The sequence below is a fragment of the Oncorhynchus tshawytscha genome, linkage group LG03 (genome assembly GCF_018296145.1).
Source record: "Oncorhynchus tshawytscha isolate Ot180627B linkage group LG03, Otsh_v2.0, whole genome shotgun sequence".
Taxonomy (NCBI): Eukaryota; Metazoa; Chordata; class Actinopteri; order Salmoniformes; family Salmonidae; genus Oncorhynchus; species Oncorhynchus tshawytscha.
The window spans coordinates 45,100,897-45,120,593 of NC_056431.1; the positions used below are offsets into that span (position 1 = coordinate 45,100,897).

At 41.7% G+C, this 19,697-nt stretch overlaps 4 protein-coding genes across 11 annotated transcripts in view; 1 reads left to right on the forward strand and 3 right to left on the reverse strand.

Annotated features, from left to right (window-relative positions):
• Positions 1–1,430: 1,430 nt before the first annotated feature.
• Positions 1,431–3,791, forward strand: LOC121845700 (flagellum-associated coiled-coil domain-containing protein 1-like). Of its 2 annotated transcripts, XM_042317488.1 has the most exons (7): positions 1,431–2,258; positions 2,334–2,613; positions 2,735–2,787; positions 2,931–3,027; positions 3,124–3,227; positions 3,336–3,425; positions 3,526–3,791. In XM_042317488.1, the coding sequence occupies exons 2-7, from the start codon at positions 2,439–2,441 to the stop codon at positions 3,613–3,615; spliced, it is 609 nt and encodes a 202-aa protein (XP_042173422.1). In that variant the 5' UTR covers positions 1,431–2,258; positions 2,334–2,438; the 3' UTR covers positions 3,616–3,791. The 2 variants fall into 2 exon arrangements, with proteins under 2 accessions (XP_042173422.1, XP_042173417.1); XM_042317483.1 differs by having other exon boundaries at positions 1,431–2,613.
• LOC112245958 (caspase-8) lies at positions 3,639–11,879 on the reverse strand. 3 transcript variants are annotated; one of them, XM_024414185.2, is made up of 13 exons: positions 11,721–11,878; positions 10,075–10,358; positions 9,723–9,828; positions 9,442–9,586; positions 9,276–9,349; positions 9,077–9,122; positions 7,194–7,267; positions 6,986–7,019; positions 6,777–6,872; positions 6,541–6,629; positions 5,173–5,293; positions 4,551–5,064; positions 3,639–4,407 (listed from the first exon to the last, which is right to left on the reverse strand). In XM_024414185.2, exons 2-13 carry the CDS (start codon positions 10,353–10,355, stop codon positions 4,236–4,238), a joined length of 1,752 nt encoding a protein of 583 aa, XP_024269953.1. In that variant the 5' UTR covers positions 10,356–10,358; positions 11,721–11,878; the 3' UTR covers positions 3,639–4,235. The 3 variants fall into 3 exon arrangements, with proteins under 3 accessions (XP_024269953.1, XP_024269951.1, XP_024269952.1); XM_024414183.2 differs by having other exon boundaries at positions 6,541–6,872; positions 11,721–11,879; XM_024414184.2 differs by lacking the exon at positions 11,721–11,878 and adding an exon at positions 11,600–11,713 and having other exon boundaries at positions 6,541–6,872.
• A 255-nt stretch (positions 11,880–12,134) lies between these two features.
• Positions 12,135–13,113, reverse strand: LOC112245954 (protein FAM237A). Its single transcript, XM_024414179.2, has 2 exons — positions 12,649–13,113; positions 12,135–12,283 (listed from the first exon to the last, which is right to left on the reverse strand). Exons 1-2 carry the CDS (start codon positions 13,067–13,069, stop codon positions 12,135–12,137), a joined length of 570 nt encoding a protein of 189 aa, XP_024269947.2. The 5' UTR covers positions 13,070–13,113.
• Positions 13,114–15,715: 2,602 nt separating this feature from the next.
• LOC112245967 (disintegrin and metalloproteinase domain-containing protein 23) overlaps positions 15,716–19,697 on the reverse strand; it is a 38,061-nt gene continuing 34,079 nt past the window's right edge. For 3 of the 5 annotated variants that reach the window (XM_024414211.2, XM_024414213.2, XM_024414210.2), the window contains one exon: positions 15,716–17,617. In XM_024414211.2, coding sequence (XP_024269979.1) covers positions 17,572–17,617 — 46 coding nt within the window. In that variant the 3' untranslated portion in view covers positions 15,716–17,571. Of the gene's footprint in view, positions 17,618–18,268; positions 18,531–19,697 lie in introns of all 5 variants that reach the window. The other 2 variants (XR_002952840.2, XR_002952841.2) reach the window with 2 other exon arrangements.

The window sequence follows — 19,697 nt, forward strand, 5'->3', positions numbered from 1 at the left end:
ACTTTTTGAAATTTCAGCACAGCTCAAGCAATTTCTCCAACTGTCAACACATTCAAATGAACCAAGAGACCAGTTGGTTGGGAATTGTGGGAAGGCGCTCATTCGGGCTGTGCGTCTCCCGTGAATGGTGGTCTTAGCTATGTCACAATGGGACGCTGGACTATCGAGGTCTACCATCTGTGGATAATGATTTGTGCTTTATTCAGTACATTTAGAAATGACTTGCTTCTCTAAAGTCTACCAACCTTGCCAGCAGGCATGCCAGCTAAGATAGTTAGACAAGCTAGCTACTCTTCGTTGATAGCCTGAAATGGCTTCTTGGTACACTATATATACAAAAGTATGTGGACACCCCTTCAAATTAGTGGATTAGACTATTTCAGCCACCGCTGTTGCTGACAGGTGCATAAAGTCGAGCACACCGCCATGCAATCTCCATAGACAAACATTGGCCTTACTGAAGAGCTCAGTGACTTTCAACGTGGCATCGTCACAGGATGCAACCTTTCCAACAAGTCATTTCGTGGCCCAGTCGACTGTAAGGGCTGTTATTGTGAAGTGGAAATGTCTAGGAGAAACAATGGCTCAGCCGCAAAGTGGTAGGCCACACAATCTCACAGAATGGGACCGTAGAGTGCTGAAGCGCGTACAAATCTCCTGTCCTCGGTTGCAACACTCACAAGTACCAAACTGCCTCTGGAAGCAACGTCAGCACAATAACTGTTTCATGAAGCTTCAGGAAATTGGTTTCCGTGGCCAAGCAGCTGCACACAAGGCTAAGATCACCATGTACAATGCCAAATGTCGGCTGGAGTGGTGTAAAGCTTGCCACCATTGGACTCTAGAGCAGTGGAAACGCATTCTCTGGAGTGATGAATCACGCTTCACCATCTGGCAGTCCGACTGACGAATCTGGGTTTGGCGGAAGCCAGGAGAATGCTAACTGCCCGAATGCATAGTGCCAACTGTAAAGTTTGATGGAGGAGGAATAATGGTCTGGGGCTGTTTTTCATTGTTCGGGCTAGGCCCCTTAGTTCCAGTGAAGGGAAATCTTAATGCTACAGCATACAATGACATTCTAGATGATTCTGTGCTTCCAACTTTGTGTCAACCGTTTGGGGAAGTCCCTTTCCTGTTTCAGCATGACAATGCCCCAGTGCAGAAAAAGTGAGGTCCATACAGAAATGGTTTGTCGAGATCGGTGTGGAAGAACTTTACTGGCCTGCACAGAGCCCTGACCTCAACCTCATCGAACACATTTGGGATGATTTGGAATGCCGTCTTTGAACCAGGCCTAATCGCCCAACATCAGTATCCGACCTCAATAATGCTCTTGTGGCTGAATGGAAGCAAGTCTCCACAGCAATGTTCCAACATCTAGTGGAAAGCCTTCCCAGAAGAGTGGAGGCTGTTATAGCAGCAAAGAAGGAACCAACTCTGTATTAATGCCCATGATTTTGGAGATGTTCGACAAGCAGGTGTCCACATACTTTTGTAGTGTATCTAGTTGTGAGAATGGGAGATAGGTTCCCAATCTTGGCTAGCTAAAGCCAACTTCATAAAATTGCTAGGTGGCTAGTAGTATTACAGTATATATTAAAAACAGTCTATATTTAGTATTTTTAAACATGTGCCCGTGCGCGCCCTATGATTGCTTTCCCACTTGGTCATTCTGCAACATGCTTATGTGTCTAGTGACTTTAGGGATGCGTAAAGCTTGATTCATTCCCAGAAATGATTTTTTTTCTCAAATTCTGGAACAGTTATCTCCAATGGGCAGATTCTGTGTATAGACAGAGAAATATTTGACTTCTGGATTAACAGAGATTACTGGAACAGTAAAGTTTGTGAGAACCTAGAAGTTAACTATGACCTCATATTAGAATCCCAGCAAAAACCTGAGAACTTGCACAGTGTAGTCCTCAGGCCTAGTGGGCTACTGGGTTTCCCAAACTATGAACATGTGAGTTTTTAATTTCCCTGTATTTAGTCAGTTGTCAGTATGATATGTCACTCAAAGCACAGAACTCATTCAAACACCACTGATATAGTTGATTTGGGTAGTTTCACATGGATAGTAACATTCTGTGCATGAAATCTGCTCTTCTGGATTACAGAGTTATTGGCCTTTACATGCTTGGCTTATTGCCTTTGTGTTCGCTAGGCAGGGTTTTTTGCAGGACATGCAGGAGCAGATGGGGAAACTGACAGACCTCCTAAAGGATGAACGGCGGTCCCACCAGCACAGCTGCCGTGCGGTGAGATATCTAGATAGTTTCTCCAACATGGGGACCTCTGACTCCTTCTAACTTCATCATGTCTCTGTTTCACAGCTGTTGGACGAAGCAGAGCGGAGAGCTGAGAGAGTTAGGCAGCAGCAGCAACAGGAGATAGAGTAGGTTTATGCCCCACACAGCTAGCAGAGGTGGCGTCCTTTCATGCTCGACTGTCAAATTGGAATAAGGTCCTTTGACGAAGAGGTGATTCCCAGTCACCACTTCTCTCTGACTTACAGGCAGCTAATGCAGGCCCACAGATCAGAGATCAGTGCTTTAGTGACCCTCCATACCAAGACTCTGGAGGGGGAGAAGGGCTGTGCAGAGGAGAGATGTGGTATTAAACAGGAAACAATGGCTTGTGGCAGCCTAACAGTCTAACTAATACTGTATCTTCAACCTGTCCCTGTCCCTGTCCCTATCACTCTCACCCTTTCTTTGCTTGTCAACCCTCACAGCCCTGCTGGAGAAAGAGTATGACTTCCTCAAAAGCTCCTTCCGCACATACAAGGTGAATTAGCCTTACCACCTGTTGCCAGATGGCACCAGTCAGAACTTGGTGTCTCACATTTTTTCAGTGAAATGCACTGCAAAAAAAAGGGTCGATTTATTTATTGAAAATTAAAATAGTGTTTTTTTCCCCTACTGCTCTAGGACAGTATATTTGAGGAGATGCGTAGCAGCTGGCTAAGGAAGGAGAACAGCTGGAAAGAGGAGCAGGAAAGGCATCTCATGGACCAACTGATGCATTGTGAGGTTATTAACAATTGTGCAAAGTAGAGTGATTATACAGCTCCTCAGTTTCAGTGTTGACATTTAGAAATGGTATATTTCTCATCACTGACAGCACGTGAGCAGCTGAACAAAAGTGAGCAGGAAAAGGATAACCAAAGAAAGGCCTTTGAGGCAGAAATGGCAGAACTCCAGGCCAGGTTTGAGGAGGAGATACAGGTCAGAGGAGGATTGTTGCTACCAATGTTAACCTGAATTTGACTTATAGGTGGTTCGGACAATGGGATAGTTTACCTCTGAAATCACTGAGCGTGTGTGGCTTTCTAGGTACTAGCTGGTGAGCTGACAGAGAAGGATGTAACCATCAGTTTGTTGAGAACAGCTTATCACCAGACACAAGAGCAACTGGATATTGTGGTAAGCTACTGATACTCTATGTATCCTCTTCATTCAGAGAAACTGTCACTGAAGTTTCTGTTCAAACCTGCTAGTGATGGCTATCTTGTTGTTGTGACAGACCTGTCGTATGTCAGACTTCGGGAAAAACCCAAGCCAGCTTGGACCAAGACGCATGTCATGCATCACGCAAGAACCAACAGAGCCATAGTGCAACTCATGACCACTCCAATACATGTTTGACCATATTTTTTATTCTTCCGTCATAGAATTTGTCTTAAATGTGTTGTATGACATGTGGTGTCAAGGAGTACACTGTGATGTATTGAAACAGCAGCAACAACAAAATTATCTATATTGATTGAAAATGTTATTTTGTATTCATTTAGGAAGCCAATGTGCAAGGGAGTAAGAAATTGACCATTTAGAAAAAAACATGTGGAAAACGTTGCATATTAAGTGCTCTTCGGTTGTTCTTGCTTTTTCTCTACAACATTTAAAAACACCCTTTAAAAAAATTCCTGAAACGTTCTATTTACAGTTCTTTGGATATATTTATACTGAATTTCATTTTTTATATATAAGGTGTAAAAAACAGTTAACATTCAGTTTTGGAAAAACACAGCAGTTTATACTTGAGGGATCCCTGAGGTGTGCAGTGTAGACAGGAGTGTGGAGACAGTGTCTCAGTCTAGGGCAGTGCTATTCAAGTACTAGTCGTTTCCCCATTTATTAATATCGTCGGTGAGAGTCCACTCACCTAGTTTCTGAATCAGTACCCTGAATAGATGGGAAAGGTGACGACCATTAAAGAAATCTGCTCTAGTGTTCTCAAGCCAATGCTTGTGGCTCACATAGTCTGGGAGGTGGTTCTTTGGGAATGGGAAAGACCACCCTCTTTCTGAGCGAGTATGCAGGCTGGGGCATCTGCTTCTTAATGCCATTTGTCTTCCTGCTGACATCATCATTCACCTTGGTCAGGATGGACAGCAAGTCATACCCACTGGACAGAGAGAGAACAATGAGAGGAAATCAAACATGATATTAATTTACCAACAATACGCTCACATCTGTATGTCATATTTCACTGTGTACTGATGGCAGAATCTAACAACAGAGAGACCAAGCATATTTCTGAGCACTAACCTGGGCACCAAGTTGATGAGGTTCTGGCACAACGACTGGATGAACCAAGTGCCCTGCCTCTTGTCTCTAAAAGAGGCAAAGTGAGGGACAGTGGCCATGCCCAGAAGGAAGTCAGCATCAGTGGGAATGGAGTCTCTGTGTACCACTGCATCAGTGCAGATAGAGCTGGAGGTAGTAGAGCTTGGTGCTGGGCCATCAGACTGGATGAACACTTGCTTTTGGTCCTTGTTGCCCTGACAGGCCTGGATGAAGAACAGCTTGGGCTTGTCCCTCAGTGAGCTGCACTCCAGTCCAGAAAAGGGCTCTGTGAGCTCCCTGACACTGACCTCCAGCCCGTCCACCCCGTAAACACCTCCTTCTAGGCCGTGGCTCAGAACGCAGCACACCAGGCAGTCCATCTGGCTGTGATCCCGGTTGCGCAGCTCCGCAAGTAGAGACAGTATCTTCTCCCGACTGCAGTCTGGCTCAGTCTGTGTCTCAAAGCCTAGCCACTTGAACACACTCACCAAACTCTCTAAAACACACGTGGTTGTGGTTGAGCCCTGGTTCTTCAAAAGCAACCCACATACAGGTATTGGAAGTATTTCAGTATAGTAAGTATTACAAGTAAAGGTGATCTTACTTTTGTCAATGTGTGTTCCCGCTCTTTCTTTTAACGGTAGAGGGGAATTTCTAAAGTCGCAGTTGTTAATGATCAGACAGAAACCTCTCTTTTTTCCTGTCATAGAATATTCTCCCAGTTCCTACAGAAAGAAAATACATGTAGAGCATTCGGAAAATCTTCAGACCCCTTGACTTTTTCCACGTTTTGTTACGTTACAGCCGGTGTATTAAATAAAACAGTTTTCTCATCAATCTACACACAATACCCCATAATGATGAAGCGAAAACAGGGTTTTAGAAGTGTTTGCAAATGTACTAAACATAAAAACAGAAATACCATATTCACAGAAGTATTCAGACCCTTTGCTATGAGACTCGAAATTGAGCTCAGGTCCATTCTGTTTCCATTTATTATCCTTGAGATGTTTCTACAACTTGATTGGAGTCCACCTGTGGTAAATTCAATTGACTGGACATGATTTGGAAAGGCACACACCTGTCTATTAAAGGTCCCACAGTTGACAGTGCATGTCAGAGCAAAAACCAAGCCATGAGGTCGAAGGAATTGTCCGTAGAGCTCAGAGACAGGATGGTGTCGAGGCACAGATCTGGGGTAGGGTACCAAAAAATGTCTGGAACATTGAAGGTCCCCAAGAACACAGTGGCCTCCATCGTTCTTAAATGGAAGAAGTTTGGAACCACCAAGATTCTTCCTACAGCTGGCCGCCCGGCCAAACTGAGCAATCGGGGGAGAAGGGCCTTGGTCAGGGAGGTGACCAAGAACTCCGACTGGGGCGAAGGTTCACCTTCCAAGTCTCTGAATGTCCTTCAATGGCCCAGCCAGATCCTGGACTTGAACCGGATCAAACATCTCTGGAGAGACCTGAAAATAGCTGTGCAGCAACACTCCCCATCCAACCTGACAGAGCTTGAGAGGATCTGTAGAGAAGAGTGGGAGAAACTCCCCAAATACAGGTGTGCCAAGCTTGTAGCGTCAAACCCAAGAAGACTTGAGGCTGTAATCGCTTCCAAAGGTGCTTCAACAAAGTACTACAAAATGTGATACTTCAGCTTTTTTATATATATATTTGCAAAAAATTAGATTTTTTTTTTTTTGCTTTGTCATTATGGGGTATTGTGTGTAGATTGATGAGGGGAAAAACACAATTTCATCAATTTTAGAATAAGGCTGTAATGTAACAAAATCTGGAAAAAGTCAAAGGGTCTGAATACTTTCCAAATGCACCGTACGTCATATACAAATCCATAATCCCAGAAACAACTAGTGTACCTAAAATAATCCATACATTACAATCCGCTTTCAGTAAAAACAGGCACTGACATGACTTTGTCAACGCTCCTTTAAAAAGATCATTATAAGAGAAACCTCTCTTTTGGTGTTTCCTCTCTGAGGATCTGCTGGGCCAAAGTTCTTATTGTCTCCACATGAGGATGTGGATGAAACATGATGATACTCTATATGAGAGAAGACATGGATCAGGTAAGAATGCATCAATGATACAGCTAACATTAAACAGTGAGGCCAATGAGCCAACAGAGTGAGTGGGAAAGGGAAGTCAGCAGGCCCCTTTTGCAGATTGGCATTATACATTCTCAATGGACCTTTAATGGGAGCAGCACAGTTGTCCCCATTGGTACTTAGGAGACTCAGCCCATGTGAAAGTCCTGCATCCATCGAATATGAGACTCTCCGAACATCTGTTGTGTGGATAGACCAAGATGACACAAAAAGGTCAAGTGAGTTCTGTACTGTACTCCAAAACAGAGAACAAAGGTAGAGGGCGGCACAGCATGTTCAGTGTGGGACTTACCCAGAGAGGTGTCAGATCGATTCAGAGAGGATACCTGTGAATGGAAGAAGAGGTAATGACAAGTTACTACACAGACATGAGGGATGACCATGGCCTCTGATGTAAAGACTGGCGGGGTGTTCCTGTTGATGTAGGCTGTATGCTCCAATGCAGCATATACAGCAAATAAGTGTGGCCCGAAAACCTGGACTGAACATTAGACACTTACCTTGGCTGAAGGCTGTGAACTCGAGAAGTTAGTGGGGGGAATGAGAGTCTCGTCAGAATGGCCATACGGTTCAACTAAGACAAAAAGAAAATGGAATGTGTAAGACAAACAGGAAATGGAAGGTGAGCATGTTATAACATAGTGAAGAAGATTTGACATTGACAGTACCCACTGGGCAGATCGTGTCATTTCAACATGGACATTTTGGTAATATTTGGTTGAGATGTTGATCAATGAGATTTCAACCTTTATTCGCCCAGTCAAAAAGACAGAAATGTGTTGAATTCCCAAAGCTAAAAGCACAACCAAATTCCAATGGGAAAACAACATCTGATTTATGGTTTAGTTGTCATCTAAATGTGTTATCACCATGCTATCAACCATTAAAAAGCTAAACAAAGTTCAAATGGGAATACAATGTCACATATTTTGTATTTACACAACTTGATATGTTATCACTGTGCTTTATCTAATAGCACAAACAAATGAATTGGATTGTAATTGAGATAACATTAAAAGTACATAGTGCAAGTGATCGATGTTGTTCATGATTCTGCACAGATTATTACAGCAATTGTGAAGATCTCCACAGACCTGCGACAACCTATTCATGCTATCTTGAACATGCCCGCTTTATATGATTATATAAGAAGACATTTATAGTTACAGTAACCTCAAAATATGGCCATGGATGTGTTACCCATTTTAAGGTTGAATAAATACTGTTACATTAGTTTGTAAGATATTTTTTTACTTTCGGCAATTTACTGTATTACAAAATGAATATTGAATTGTGTTTGGTTGACAACGCAACCAAATATCAACATTTAATGCTTGGATAGTTTCATTAGAGCCACTGGCTTAATCCCATTCTTTAACTTTTTTTTGGTTTAGTTGGAGATCCAACATCATTTGTTAACTTGTCGACAAGTTAATAGGCTATTGACTGTATTGCAAAAGTGATATTGAATTTTGTTTGATGGTCAACAAATTCTATATGGTCTTCAAATCAATAATGTATATGTTAGATTCACGTCTCCATCTCAACCTATAATCAAAGTTAAAGAATAGGACTAAATCAAATGAAACTTTATTTACAGTGCATTTAAAGTTTGACTTAGACCTACTCTTTCATTTCGATTTTCGGTTGAGATTGAGCCGTGAATCCAACATATCAATTATTAATTTGTAGACAAACTGGAATTAAAGCCAGACTAATTCAGTGGTACAGATGGAGCTATCCAAGCAGCATATACATCTCCTTCAAATGTTGATATTACACAAATTAATCATTCATAGGTTGGATTCACATCTCCATCTCAAACACAAATTCAAGTTAAAGAATAGTAATCTAATCTAATCAAACATTAAAAGCACTTTGAATAAAGTTGAATTAGAATTACTTTTTTTTGAGATGGAGATGTGAATCCAACATATTAATGATTAAAACTTGAAGATTACACTTGAAATCAACCAAAGCTTGAAACCCTAAGCATATGTATTGTCTATTTTTGTTGTTGAATTCTGGGTTGAATTGAAACAACAGCTGTTGATGACTTTGTTAATGCTATATAGTCCTGAATAGCATCATTGATGATATATGTCTGATAAAGTATGGTCCCATTTCATTTGCTCTGTTAAACCTACCTTTTTGGAATGACTTTGATAGCAAAAGTGAATATATTTAGTTTTTAAGAGGTCACTGAAAGTCATTCTCACGATAGCACATTAATAGTAGTCAGTAACAAATATAAAAGCAGGGCTTGGTTAAAACCCTGGATGGGAGACCAAATGAACAGCTGAAGATCAACTCTCTAGTAGGAGGTGATTCAACGTTGATTCAACCAGTTTGGGCCCAGTGGATAGTGACAGCTCCTATCTACCTGATAGTTCACAAGAGACAGGCCGCTTTGGAAGCATGGAGGCAGCCTGAAGGAAAGCAAATAAAACAGGCATGAGAGTCTGTGAGGATTATACTGTAGTAGCTTATCAAGATATGAACTGAAATGTGTCCATGAGAACTGGATATCAAGATAATGTAAGAAATAAAAAAAAGGAGTGCTGACGAGCATTGTATGTTACCTGGATTCCTGCATGAGCTTCAGACACAGATCTTGGTCTTAACTGTCCCACCCCTGTCTCTTGAGTTCCTGGCCCTGATTGAATAGCATAAAACATCTCAGTCATATCCCCGTTCTAAATCATTGACAGGCAAGGGATTGGATTGTTCAGCATATAAGTGATTTACCAGATAAGGAATTCTGTGTCTTATACTTTTCGATCGTTTTTTTCAACACGGGGCAGACACTTTCAATAATGCTTTCAAGAGTGTTTAGTTTTATGATGCTCAAAATATCCATTTTCTCCATTTCCAGGAATAATTGCAAGGTCGTCTGAAAGAATAAAGCAAAATGTGTAACGTCAGTTGGTCCATCAAGATAAGCACTAAATTGCACAAAATACTGTAAAGGTTTACTGCCCTACTCTGGACAACACATATTACATTTTAGACTGTTCTGACATACTCACCAGGTTGTCCTCCAGTTTTCTACGAGGGAGTTCATTACTCAACAAGAACTTGATCTCCCGCAACTCATCTCGAGTGATGTTCTCTGACAGGTCATACAGCATCTTTCTGCAGATGGTTAGATACAATGTGTCATTCACTTTTCAGAGAACATCACAGTACAGTATATGGAGTGATCAACTGTAACACAACAAGTGTTTATATTCGTGTCATGAGTGGGTAGTTGTCTTTGTCTGTATTCAATTGTGGGGGGAGATGTATGGATTCAGATGTAGTAATCATTTAATTCCCAGCCACTTCCGACAACACTAAGCCTGGGGATGAGGTTATAGTAAATGTGGCCTATATATTCACCTATAAGGAGAGATGTCCCTACTGGTTGTTGGTAGCTGGTTGTTGAGGCCAAGGCCTCGCATCAAGCTGTGCCGCTGGATGGTGAGTAGTAGGTCAGCAAGCAAGCAAGGTTGATCAGGGGATAACAGTTCTTGGTCCGTCAGAAGAGAGAAGAGTTTACTAGCTGTGGTCACTGAGTTCAGGTCTTTACCCAGTAAATCTGTACAAAGAAATGCAAGTGCTTGTACTTCTTCACTGCTCAGGGCTTGTTCCACTTGCAACAGCAGCCTTTGGAAATCCATCTCCTGTCGAAATACCAATATGATTACTATGTTTGATATCTATAATTACATATTGTGAATTTACAATCTCTGTACATGGTATTAATATAATGTCAGTTGAAAATATCAATTAGCCCAGGTGAGTAATCAATTGGATAGCCCTCTAGTGCAGCAACTTTCAGGGGGATGGGGACCCCTAGGGGCCTCAGTGAATTTTCTAGTTTGTCCCAGCATAATTATTTTTTAGAATTGTCTAATTTTCAATTTCCACCCGCATAAAAATCAGAGAGGAAACCATGGAGGGGGGGGCAAAACATGTATATTCTATAGAAGAGCTCATACTTAACACACTAGATGATTATGCTCACATAATTATATAAAACAGTAATACGTCTCATAAACCGGGTGTACACTACACGTTTTTGGCCCCGATTTAGCTGTCCCAGAGAAGTTTTTAAAATCGGAGACAAAAACACCCCATGTCATTGCCTAATCTGGGCGCGCGGCCGTCACCGACGCTGGTTTAATGTGAGCGGCTCAGAGACGCAATCCGAGGGATACCGATCTCGTCTTTCAGGAATCCCAGACTTCCCGATATTTTCATACGTTTGATTTTAACAGCACACAATCTGCAATGTTCTTGTGATGTGAGATGTGCCCTGACAAGTTTTGAGAACGGTGATCAGCGACAGCCAATGCGAGCTCGCCAGAGAAGAAACCAGTGAGATGATGACGTTGTTTCGCATCACCAAGAAGGTGTAGACTCACAAACCGGAGCGACGACTACTACTAGTATGCGTCTGCACTTTGTACTTGCCTTTAATTAACCAACGCGTCAATTCGTTACAGCTCTGAAGTGCACAAACAATGTTTTTTTGCGAGATAGCGTGGTATCAACAATTCTCACGACCAAGTAAAATATCTTGCAGTGTGTGACCGCCGTCTGTGCCACATCGTTTAGTGACATGAAATGCGTCTAATGTGATAGGCTGAGCGATGTTAGGATTCTGAAAGTCATATAGTGTGTACACCCGGATTTAGCCCACACTATTGTAACGACCCTGGGTTTATAAGCACGGAAATCGACCCTGTTTCATTAGACTATTATAGACGTAAAGTTGAGAATGAGAAACCATGACAAATCTACATTAATTCACCCATAACAAGTCATACACTCTGTCCAATAAAAAATAGCACACTGTCCAAAAAGGCTATACAGGGTATAATAACATTGTTTTACTGTTTAATTAGAACAAATGCCCCACCCAAGAACAAGTTTGGTGAAAGTATAGCTGAAGGACGGAGTTGAGCGTTCCTCGGCTAGGAATAATAGTGCGTTCGAAGTGTAAATGTGCGTCCTGATATTTCAAGTCCAAACAGGCCTACCTGTACTTTTGGAGAGGTAACATAAACAACAGGAATATCAATTTTTTCCAAAGATCCTATCTTCTTCCCGATAACTACAAGTCATTTTATTTCCTTGAAAGTACCGGGAGGTTTCGTTACAAGTGGCGTGAAGTCAGTACAGTACTTCTAGCTTTCCTCACGCCAATTTCATAGGATACGCCTCGTTTCAATATTTCCAACCAATGGTCTCACCCTTTCGAAATGTTGCAATGTAGCTGTAATTAATATAGATGAGTCACCCTAATCCTCACAAACGTACAGTGGCATCCATGCATTGTCATACACACGACATACACTTAGGCAAGTACACTGAATGTAATATTTTTTATTCAACACATCAAAGGTAGAAAAAGTCAATAGGACATATGGACTTGGTTGAATTATAATGTGTGGTTAAAGAATAGATCTACTCTTGATCCCCCTGGTGCGAATGATGTGATTTAAAATGCCTGGTCCAAAGTGCTGAACCTGGATCTTTAGCCATCCCTGAGACGACTCCTTCAGTTTGGAGACGTTAGTCTGTGAGTCCTGAACAAAAGATTCTGCAAGATAAAGTCAGAAAAAAAACGATTCATTACTAGTGGTGAATATGTTTCATTCAGAGATTTAAGCATGGTAATGTGTACTGAACAGATCCCATCATCTCATCATAATGATCTTTTAACAGTGACTTGCAATTGACTAAATCAATGATATGTACAGCAACACACAACGTAGCAGTCGTTATCTCACAACACAAGTTTATAGGCTACTTCTGTGTTCTAATCATGGCACCAGATCAGCCTTGATATCAGTTGCAATAGAAAATGTATCCTGTACACACAGACAGAGCCTAACTCGGCTCCTTAAAAAGTATCCACGCCCAAACTGTAAACTGGAGAGAAAAGTGTCAGAGACAGGTACTTACTGTCAGTGACGAGTGAGCGCGTTGCAGTGATCTGCTCATGGGGCCAAGTTAGCTGCCGCCTCCCCAGTCCATGGGTCCGGGACAGGACACAATCCACATAAATGTCCCAGAAGACCTGGGCCAGGTCCCAGAATAGAGCACTGTGCTTCCTGTTGTCTGACGACTTGAGGAACACCATCAGGTCCCAGAAGGCAGGCACGGTGTCAGCGATCCTCGGGGAGCGCATCTCCAGCAGGAGCTCTGAGGAGGAGGTCCAGCACTGTGATGCCCTGCTCAGAGTCAGGGGGTCCACCTGTCCTGGCTTCTGACCTTGGAGAGGTACCACACATACACAGCCCATGAGCAGCACTGTAGCCAGAAACATGTTGAGGATTGTAGTATCCATCTGTGTTGAGACAGAATGTAAATGTTGGTAAAACATGAATGACGCCAATATTCACCAAAACGACTTTGTCTCTAATCAAACATAATGTTATCCCTGCATTCTGTTTTCAGAATGGATATTTGAATTAGGCTATTGTTAAAGATAGCCCATAGGAATGTACATGTTCTCAGAATAAACTATTCCCTTGAAATGGTAAAGATTAAAACATAGTTATTTTTCCATAAAATACAAATAAAGTAATATGTTCCGAACAAATATCAGGCACTCTATTTTGAATTATGATTTTTTTTAAATAAATAACATGCCAAATATTGATGAAAAATAGGCATATAACTGTTGTGTGAGGAAATATCATAAAAGTGAAAGGCCTACTAAGCTTTTATTTTAAACTGCTCTATTTCGAATAAAGTACATTTTGCAAGATTAACCTGGCAACAAATATTTCTCAAACAAAACGTTCTAATTTCAGGTTTTTATTAAATCTACACGAAAAAGCTCGTAAAATACAACAGGTGCAAAACAGAGACTTACCTTTTGTAGAGTGATGTAGTTTGTGCAGCCCTCGATGTTTAGATGCGCATCTGTTTGCTCTCAAATACAGTACGTCAGTCTATCTAAGGGGGATGGCCAAATAGTTTATTAGCGTTCCAATGGAAGTGATTGAACACTGTCTGACTGTCACATGCTAATTTCTATTGGACGGATTCATCATTTGCATAAAATGTGAATTGAAATGTACATTGTTACACATCATTCTTCAGGAATTTTACACTGGAGGGAGGGTTCTTTCATGTCCACAGAGGCTATAACCTAGACCTTCCTCTTTGGCAGTGCATCAATCTGTTCCTTTGTTTTTAAATCCCCTATAGAAAAACATAATAAATAAAAACTACAATATTTCATTAATATATTAATAATCCATCTGAATACACTTTGTCAAGAACTGAAAAGGTGGTTTTATGAACAACCTTGGATTAGGCCTCTGGTCTGTGGTTAAAGCTGGTATTAACAAAACAACAGGAACTGTGACTAAACCTTTCAGAGATATTATGAGACATATTTCTTGGTAAGAAAGCAAGTCCAGGAGTAAGCAAGTAAACACATGTTCATGAAACAGGCTATTTGGTTTATTGTTTTCTGTTGCATGATAAATATTTACTGAGTAGGTCATAGGTTAGTAAAAACTGACCCTATTCATAATGAAACAATTGGTTGATTAAACCCCCCCCCCAAAAAAAAATTTTTTTTTTGGGGGGGGGGTCTCCTCTATTTGCAACCTTGTGCAAAGAACCGTTACTTTATTCAGATATCAGAATTTCTTACAGAACTTCTAGGATAATTTGCATATCCTAAATCACATCTCAGGGATAGCTACAATCCTATTTCAAGCAGTTCGGGTATAACCATATTCCTGAGTGAATGAGTCAGACTGCTGCACAGCCATGAGTACAGCCCAGCTTCATTCAAGCTGAACAGTCACGGAAAGGAAGACAGCAGGAGATCTGACTCTGGGTCAACTTGGAAAGTCCTTATTTCCGGTTGCAGTGCAGACGAAACACACGGGAGTACTGGCGTGCTACGTAAGCCGTGTGCCGATGCTTTTAGTGAAATGCCACATGCATGCGTGATCTGGGAGTTAATTGCAGCCTTAGTGAGAAGCCACAGATAAGTGGGCTGCGGTGGGCTACCACCAAGTCATTCATCCTTCTAATGACACCTTAAGAGAGGTTTTATGATGGAAGTTCCACCTTTTCTCTCTCTGGTGTTTTGACGGGATAAGACACTAGAAGTGTCTTTCAATTAAAGGAAGCAATCACCTCGGCAAAATTGGGAATATTAAAGTTCAAATCATAATGTTAGAGTGATTATAGGCAGGAGGTTTAGGAATCATTATTCATTAGATGGTGTAAACATTTGGAAAGGTTTTGTTACACTGTACATATGTGACAAAAGCTTCAACACTTTGGATGACTTTATTTTGTTTGAGTTTGAGCTGCACTTCCTGGCTGATGACTCGATCTCTTCGTGACACAGGGCCCACCTACATGTTTATAGTACGCTCAAAGTTCATATCACGCACGTCTGAGAACAGGAGGTGGTCAGTATCACATGATGGATTTATATACCGACTCAAGCACAGTACAATATGCTCTAACCTCGTATTCATTCTCTACTGCACTTTTATAGCTTGACTGCATTATTTAAAGGCCCAATGCAGCTGTTTTTATCCCAATATCAAAACATTTCTGGGTAACAATAAGTACCTTACTGTTATTTAAAAAATCGAAATGGTCAAAATGAAAAATAATTGCTTCTTAGCAAAGAGCAATTTCTCATGCAATAATTGTGCTGGGACTGTCTGAGAGTGGTCTGGGTGAGGGGCCTAATTGGACGAGCTTAATGGGGTTGTTATTGATCTAATAAATTATACCGCCTGGTGATGTCGCCAGGCAGACCAAAACTCCATCCCACCAAATCAGGCTTACATTTCTGCCGGTCTTTTCAAACAGCTCTTACACTAAAACAACATTATCATAATTTTCACAATTTAACCTTTTTATTCCCAACCTCATAGTGTGTAAATATATGTAAAGCACAGGAAAAATCACATTTTGACCGCACTGGACCTTTAAGCACAGTTCTACAGTTCTAAGGCCTAAAAGAAAGACAGAGGCTCTTGGATAAAATACTTCAGTTGTTTATTCGTCGGTCCAACTGTACATGATGCAGTGTTGATAGGGACACGAGATGATGACTAATATGGAGGTTTACACAATGCCAGTGCTATGGCAGCACCTGGAACACACCAACTGTCTGTCTGTCAGCTGGGCTGGAAACTAAAGTCCTGGAAAAGTAACCTGTTGAGGCCTCGGCACATACAGTATGTCAGATTAGAAATGTCATCTTAGATTGGTGGAAAAACACACAAAAATAACATTTTCCTTTGATTCCACAAACGTAAAAGGATGTTCTTTTCACTTGGACATATGAATTCAATTATGCTTTTCCATTCTTTAGTTCAGTACTTTGAAGCTAAATGAAACGAGATGTGGGAGTGGCCGAATACAAAAGGTTGTCTGATTCGCAAAGGTTTTTGTTCCATGTTTATACTGATATCATTATTACATTTAATAACCCATAAGTTTGTGCAATATCTTTCTTTGCATAGAAATAAAAGTTAAATGTTTTGTTTGTTGACATGCACCTATCTTTTGTAGCGTATTTTAGCTTGCGGATTTTTGGGACTCCCTTATAGAATTATAAGCCCACTATAGTGTGAATGCATGCAGCGTACCAGTAGAGCTGAACTTGATTTCTAGCAAGAGTTTATGGAGAGCGCCAAGCTAGCCAGTATAGTGGGTGTTGATGAGGACTGTTAAATAGTGACACCACCTGGTAACACAGTTGGGACTAATCTGCAGGGACACACTGCATGCCTGTCTGCAGCACTGGGAGAGAGAGGCACACAGACTGCAGACATAGGGGAAAGTGCTCTGTGTGCGACAACATCCAAACATTCCACGTGATTGATTCTTTGGCTTTTGAGTCACTACTGGAAGTACTTAAGGAACCCCATGACGTCAGTCATAGACTGGATAATCTGCGATCATTCTTTCTGTCACCATCACTGTGCCCCTGACCTCTAGAGAAGACACATGTAGACCCTTAAATCTGACCTCTCATCTGTACTGTGTATACTGAACCTGACCCTTGACCTCTATATTGGATAAATACAGAATGTAGCGCGTGGTAACACCTAATAGACAGACTATGACATTGTCTGGTTATCCATAGCATTTTGGCCCAAATCATAATTGCGTTACTGTTTTTCATTAACATTGCCAAAAACACCCGCTATACAACATGCTTAAAGATAAAACAGAAGCAGAGTGTGTCAGTGTAAAATGATATGTTATAATTCAGAATCTGAACTCGTTCTCCTCTTTTATGTACAATGTTGCCCGATATATGCTTCAATTTATTGAATGTGGTCTGCATTTCCCATTTGGGTTCTAGCATGCAGCCCTCTTCCTCTCATTGTGGTGACCTAAGGAGGAGGAGCCTGTTTAGTGTACCACCGGGTTTGTTTTTTAACGAGGCTATTCTCCTCCATTTGACGATTCAGTAGTGATTTCTCTCTTCTTTTTTGTTTGTTTGTTGATTTGCTGTGTGTTGTTCATAGCTTTGGTAGCCATGCAAAGTCCTTTAGCGAGGGCCCCTCATGCCAGAGCCAGCGAGCTGCACGCTCTGTGCGGGAAATCATGCCTGGTGAGAGAATATAATGGTGTGAGTTCCGCCTGAACGCCTGTGCACTGGCACTAACGATGAAAGGAAAAGGAGAGGAGTTCTGTGGCTCTAGAGATCAGGATGGGGTTGTTAGGTGGGTGGGGTTGAAGAAGGCTGCATTTCTACATGACTAAGATGGAATTTGTTAAATTGTCCTCTATTTCTTTTTCAAGTAAATCTAATGCCAAAAATCAGCAGCTGTAAGTGCAGTCCAGAGGATCCCTCTGCGCCCTTCGAGCTCTCCTCCGGCCTTATATGGCACTGGCGTTGGGGTCGTACCGTCGCTTCTTCACATTTCTTCGCGTTCAGGGGAGAGTTGGGGAAAGAAGACAGGGATCAATACATGGTATATTACTGATGATGGTGGTACAGTCAGTGCACCGTGGAGAAGCAGCCACACTCATCTCTTAGACAACAGGAGCCATATCTGTTCCTTTCGCACTGGACCGCTCCCTACAGCTTCGCGCTACAGTGAGGTCACTAGATCCCCCCTAGATTGATTTGATATGTTCACTATTGGTATGTGTAATGCTGTCGTTAAGTCTTTCCGATTGAGTCAATTCTTCTGCATTGTAATGACATCCATTTTGTGTTTCAAATGTGCAACCATAATATGGTGCTGGAGGCAATGAGAAGAGGCTGTGCTAGTCCATGTGGCATACAGTTAGCTTTCCAAAACACAAGGACAAGGATAGGACACGAATCTCTCATTACCATCTCTGACAGGAAAATATATTAGTTCCATTCAAAACATTACCATCTGGGGGGAGAGAGAGAGAGCCAACAAAAATGTACTCTATTAAAGGGGGAAAGAGGAGACAACAACAGCACATCAACAACAACAACAACGACAACAACACCAACAACAAGATAACACCAACAGGAGAGTTATGCATAACCTCCCCGTAATGTGGCTTGATGTGGGGCTTCTAGCAGTCTGTCATGCACCTGTTTCAATAGTAGGCCAGTGGGAGGTGGCACTATTGATGTGCGTGGTGGGTCATGCAGCTCAATGCGCCGTGTCTGTACCAGGTCTGTGAAGCAGGCAGCAATGGCAGCTGGTGTGGGCGGGTCCAGGAGTCCTGCTCTGCTCTAGGGCGGAGCCTGGCCATCCAGGTGGGTGTGGCCAGCCATGGCACAAAGGCTGCGGCCAACAATATGGCCCTGGCTTCTCTCTCACCACTTCCGCTTAAACTCTCACCCTTGAACCCTCGTACCAGATTGAGAAAAAGATTATGGTAGTGATAAGAGTATGGTAACCCAGGAGCATGTCATCCTGAGTTGGGCTCAGCCTTTGTGCAATGAACTGACCTTCTCCAAGTCAACCAAGTCTACATGCAGAAATATTTTTTGGGGTGAGAAACATGATGCGTTGCTAACTGGCATGCTTTGGTTGCTGCAGTATAACACTTATCAACTCCTTATTTTTCCTACTTTAGATTTAGGGTGTGTAACACTCCTGTTGCTTGAGACAGCAGGCTTACTAGCGAGCGATTGGCACTTGATTCCTCAGATTAGGGAACATAGCATACTGCATCACACAGTAAACTAGCTGGCTATGTATTTTACACTGAGTACACAAAACATTAAGAACACCTGCTCTTCCCATAACATAGATTGACCAGGTGAATCCCGGTGAAAGCTATGATCCCTTATTGATGTCACGCTAGTGACCACTCTGCAGAGCTGCCTCCATGACAAGATTAATGACAATAAAAGCCAAACAGCGTTTTTACCCTAATTGAATATTGTGTATATACACTGAGTGTACAAAACATTTTGAACACCTGCTCTTTTCATGACATAGACTGACCAGGTGCATCCAGGTGAAATCTATGATTGCCTATTGATTCATTCCACTTCAAATCCACTTCAATCAGTGTAGATGAAGGGGAGGAGACAGGTTAAAGAAGGATAATTAAGCCTTGAGACAATTGAGACATGAATTGTGTGTGTGCCATTCAGAGGGTGAATAGGCAAGACAAAATATTTTAGTGCCTTTGAACGGGTATGGTAGTAGGTGCCGGTTTGTGTCAAGAACTGCAATGCTGCTGGGTTTTTCACACTCAACAGCTTGGGGGGATGCAACTCAATATTAGGAAGGTGTTCCTAATGTTTGGTATGCTCAGTGTAGACATGTACAATCTGGAAGAGTATGTGTAAAGGAGGTATCATCTTAATCCATAGACTAAATTAGTAATAAGAACAGTTTGGTCTACAAGTGCTCTTATAAAACTGATTAAATTATTTTTCTGCTAACCCCCCCCCCAAAAAAAAAAAAATGTTATATTGTCACATACGCCAGATAGGTGCAGTGAAATGTGTTGTTTTACAGGGTCAGCCATAGTAGTACAGCACCCCTGGAGCAAATTAGGTT

What these genes read in the sequence shown, in the direction of transcription:
- LOC121845700 (XM_042317483.1), top strand. Translation starts at nt 2,439, where the DNA reads ATGCTCGACTGTCAAATTGGAATAAGGTCCTTTGACGAAGAGGTGATT. An exon ending in CTGTGCAGAGGAGAGATGTG is followed by an intron (nt 2,614 to 2,734) that starts GTATTAAACAGG and finishes CAACCCTCACAG; the next exon opens with CCCTGCTGGAGAAAGAGTAT. An exon ending in GGTTTGAGGAGGAGATACAG is followed by an intron (nt 3,228 to 3,335) that starts GTCAGAGGAGGA and finishes GTGGCTTTCTAG; the next exon opens with GTACTAGCTGGTGAGCTGAC.
- LOC112245958 (XM_024414183.2), bottom strand. Translation starts at nt 10,355, where the DNA reads ATGGATTTCCAAAGGCTGCTGTTGCAAGTGGAACAAGCCCTGAGCAGT. An exon ending in GAAAACTGGAGGACAACCTG is followed by an intron (nt 9,587 to 9,722) that starts GTGAGTATGTCA and finishes TTATTCTTTCAG; the next exon opens with ACGACCTTGCAATTATTCCT. An exon ending in TGTCTCTTGTGAACTATCAG is followed by an intron (nt 7,268 to 9,076) that starts GTAGATAGGAGC and finishes TTTTTGTCTTAG; the next exon opens with TTGAACCGTATGGCCATTCT.
- LOC112245954 (XM_024414179.2), bottom strand. Translation starts at nt 13,069, where the DNA reads ATGTTTTACCAACATTTACATTCTGTCTCAACACAGATGGATACTACA. An exon ending in GCGCTCACTCGTCACTGACA is followed by an intron (nt 12,284 to 12,648) that starts GTAAGTACCTGT and finishes TTTATCTTGCAG; the next exon opens with AATCTTTTGTTCAGGACTCA.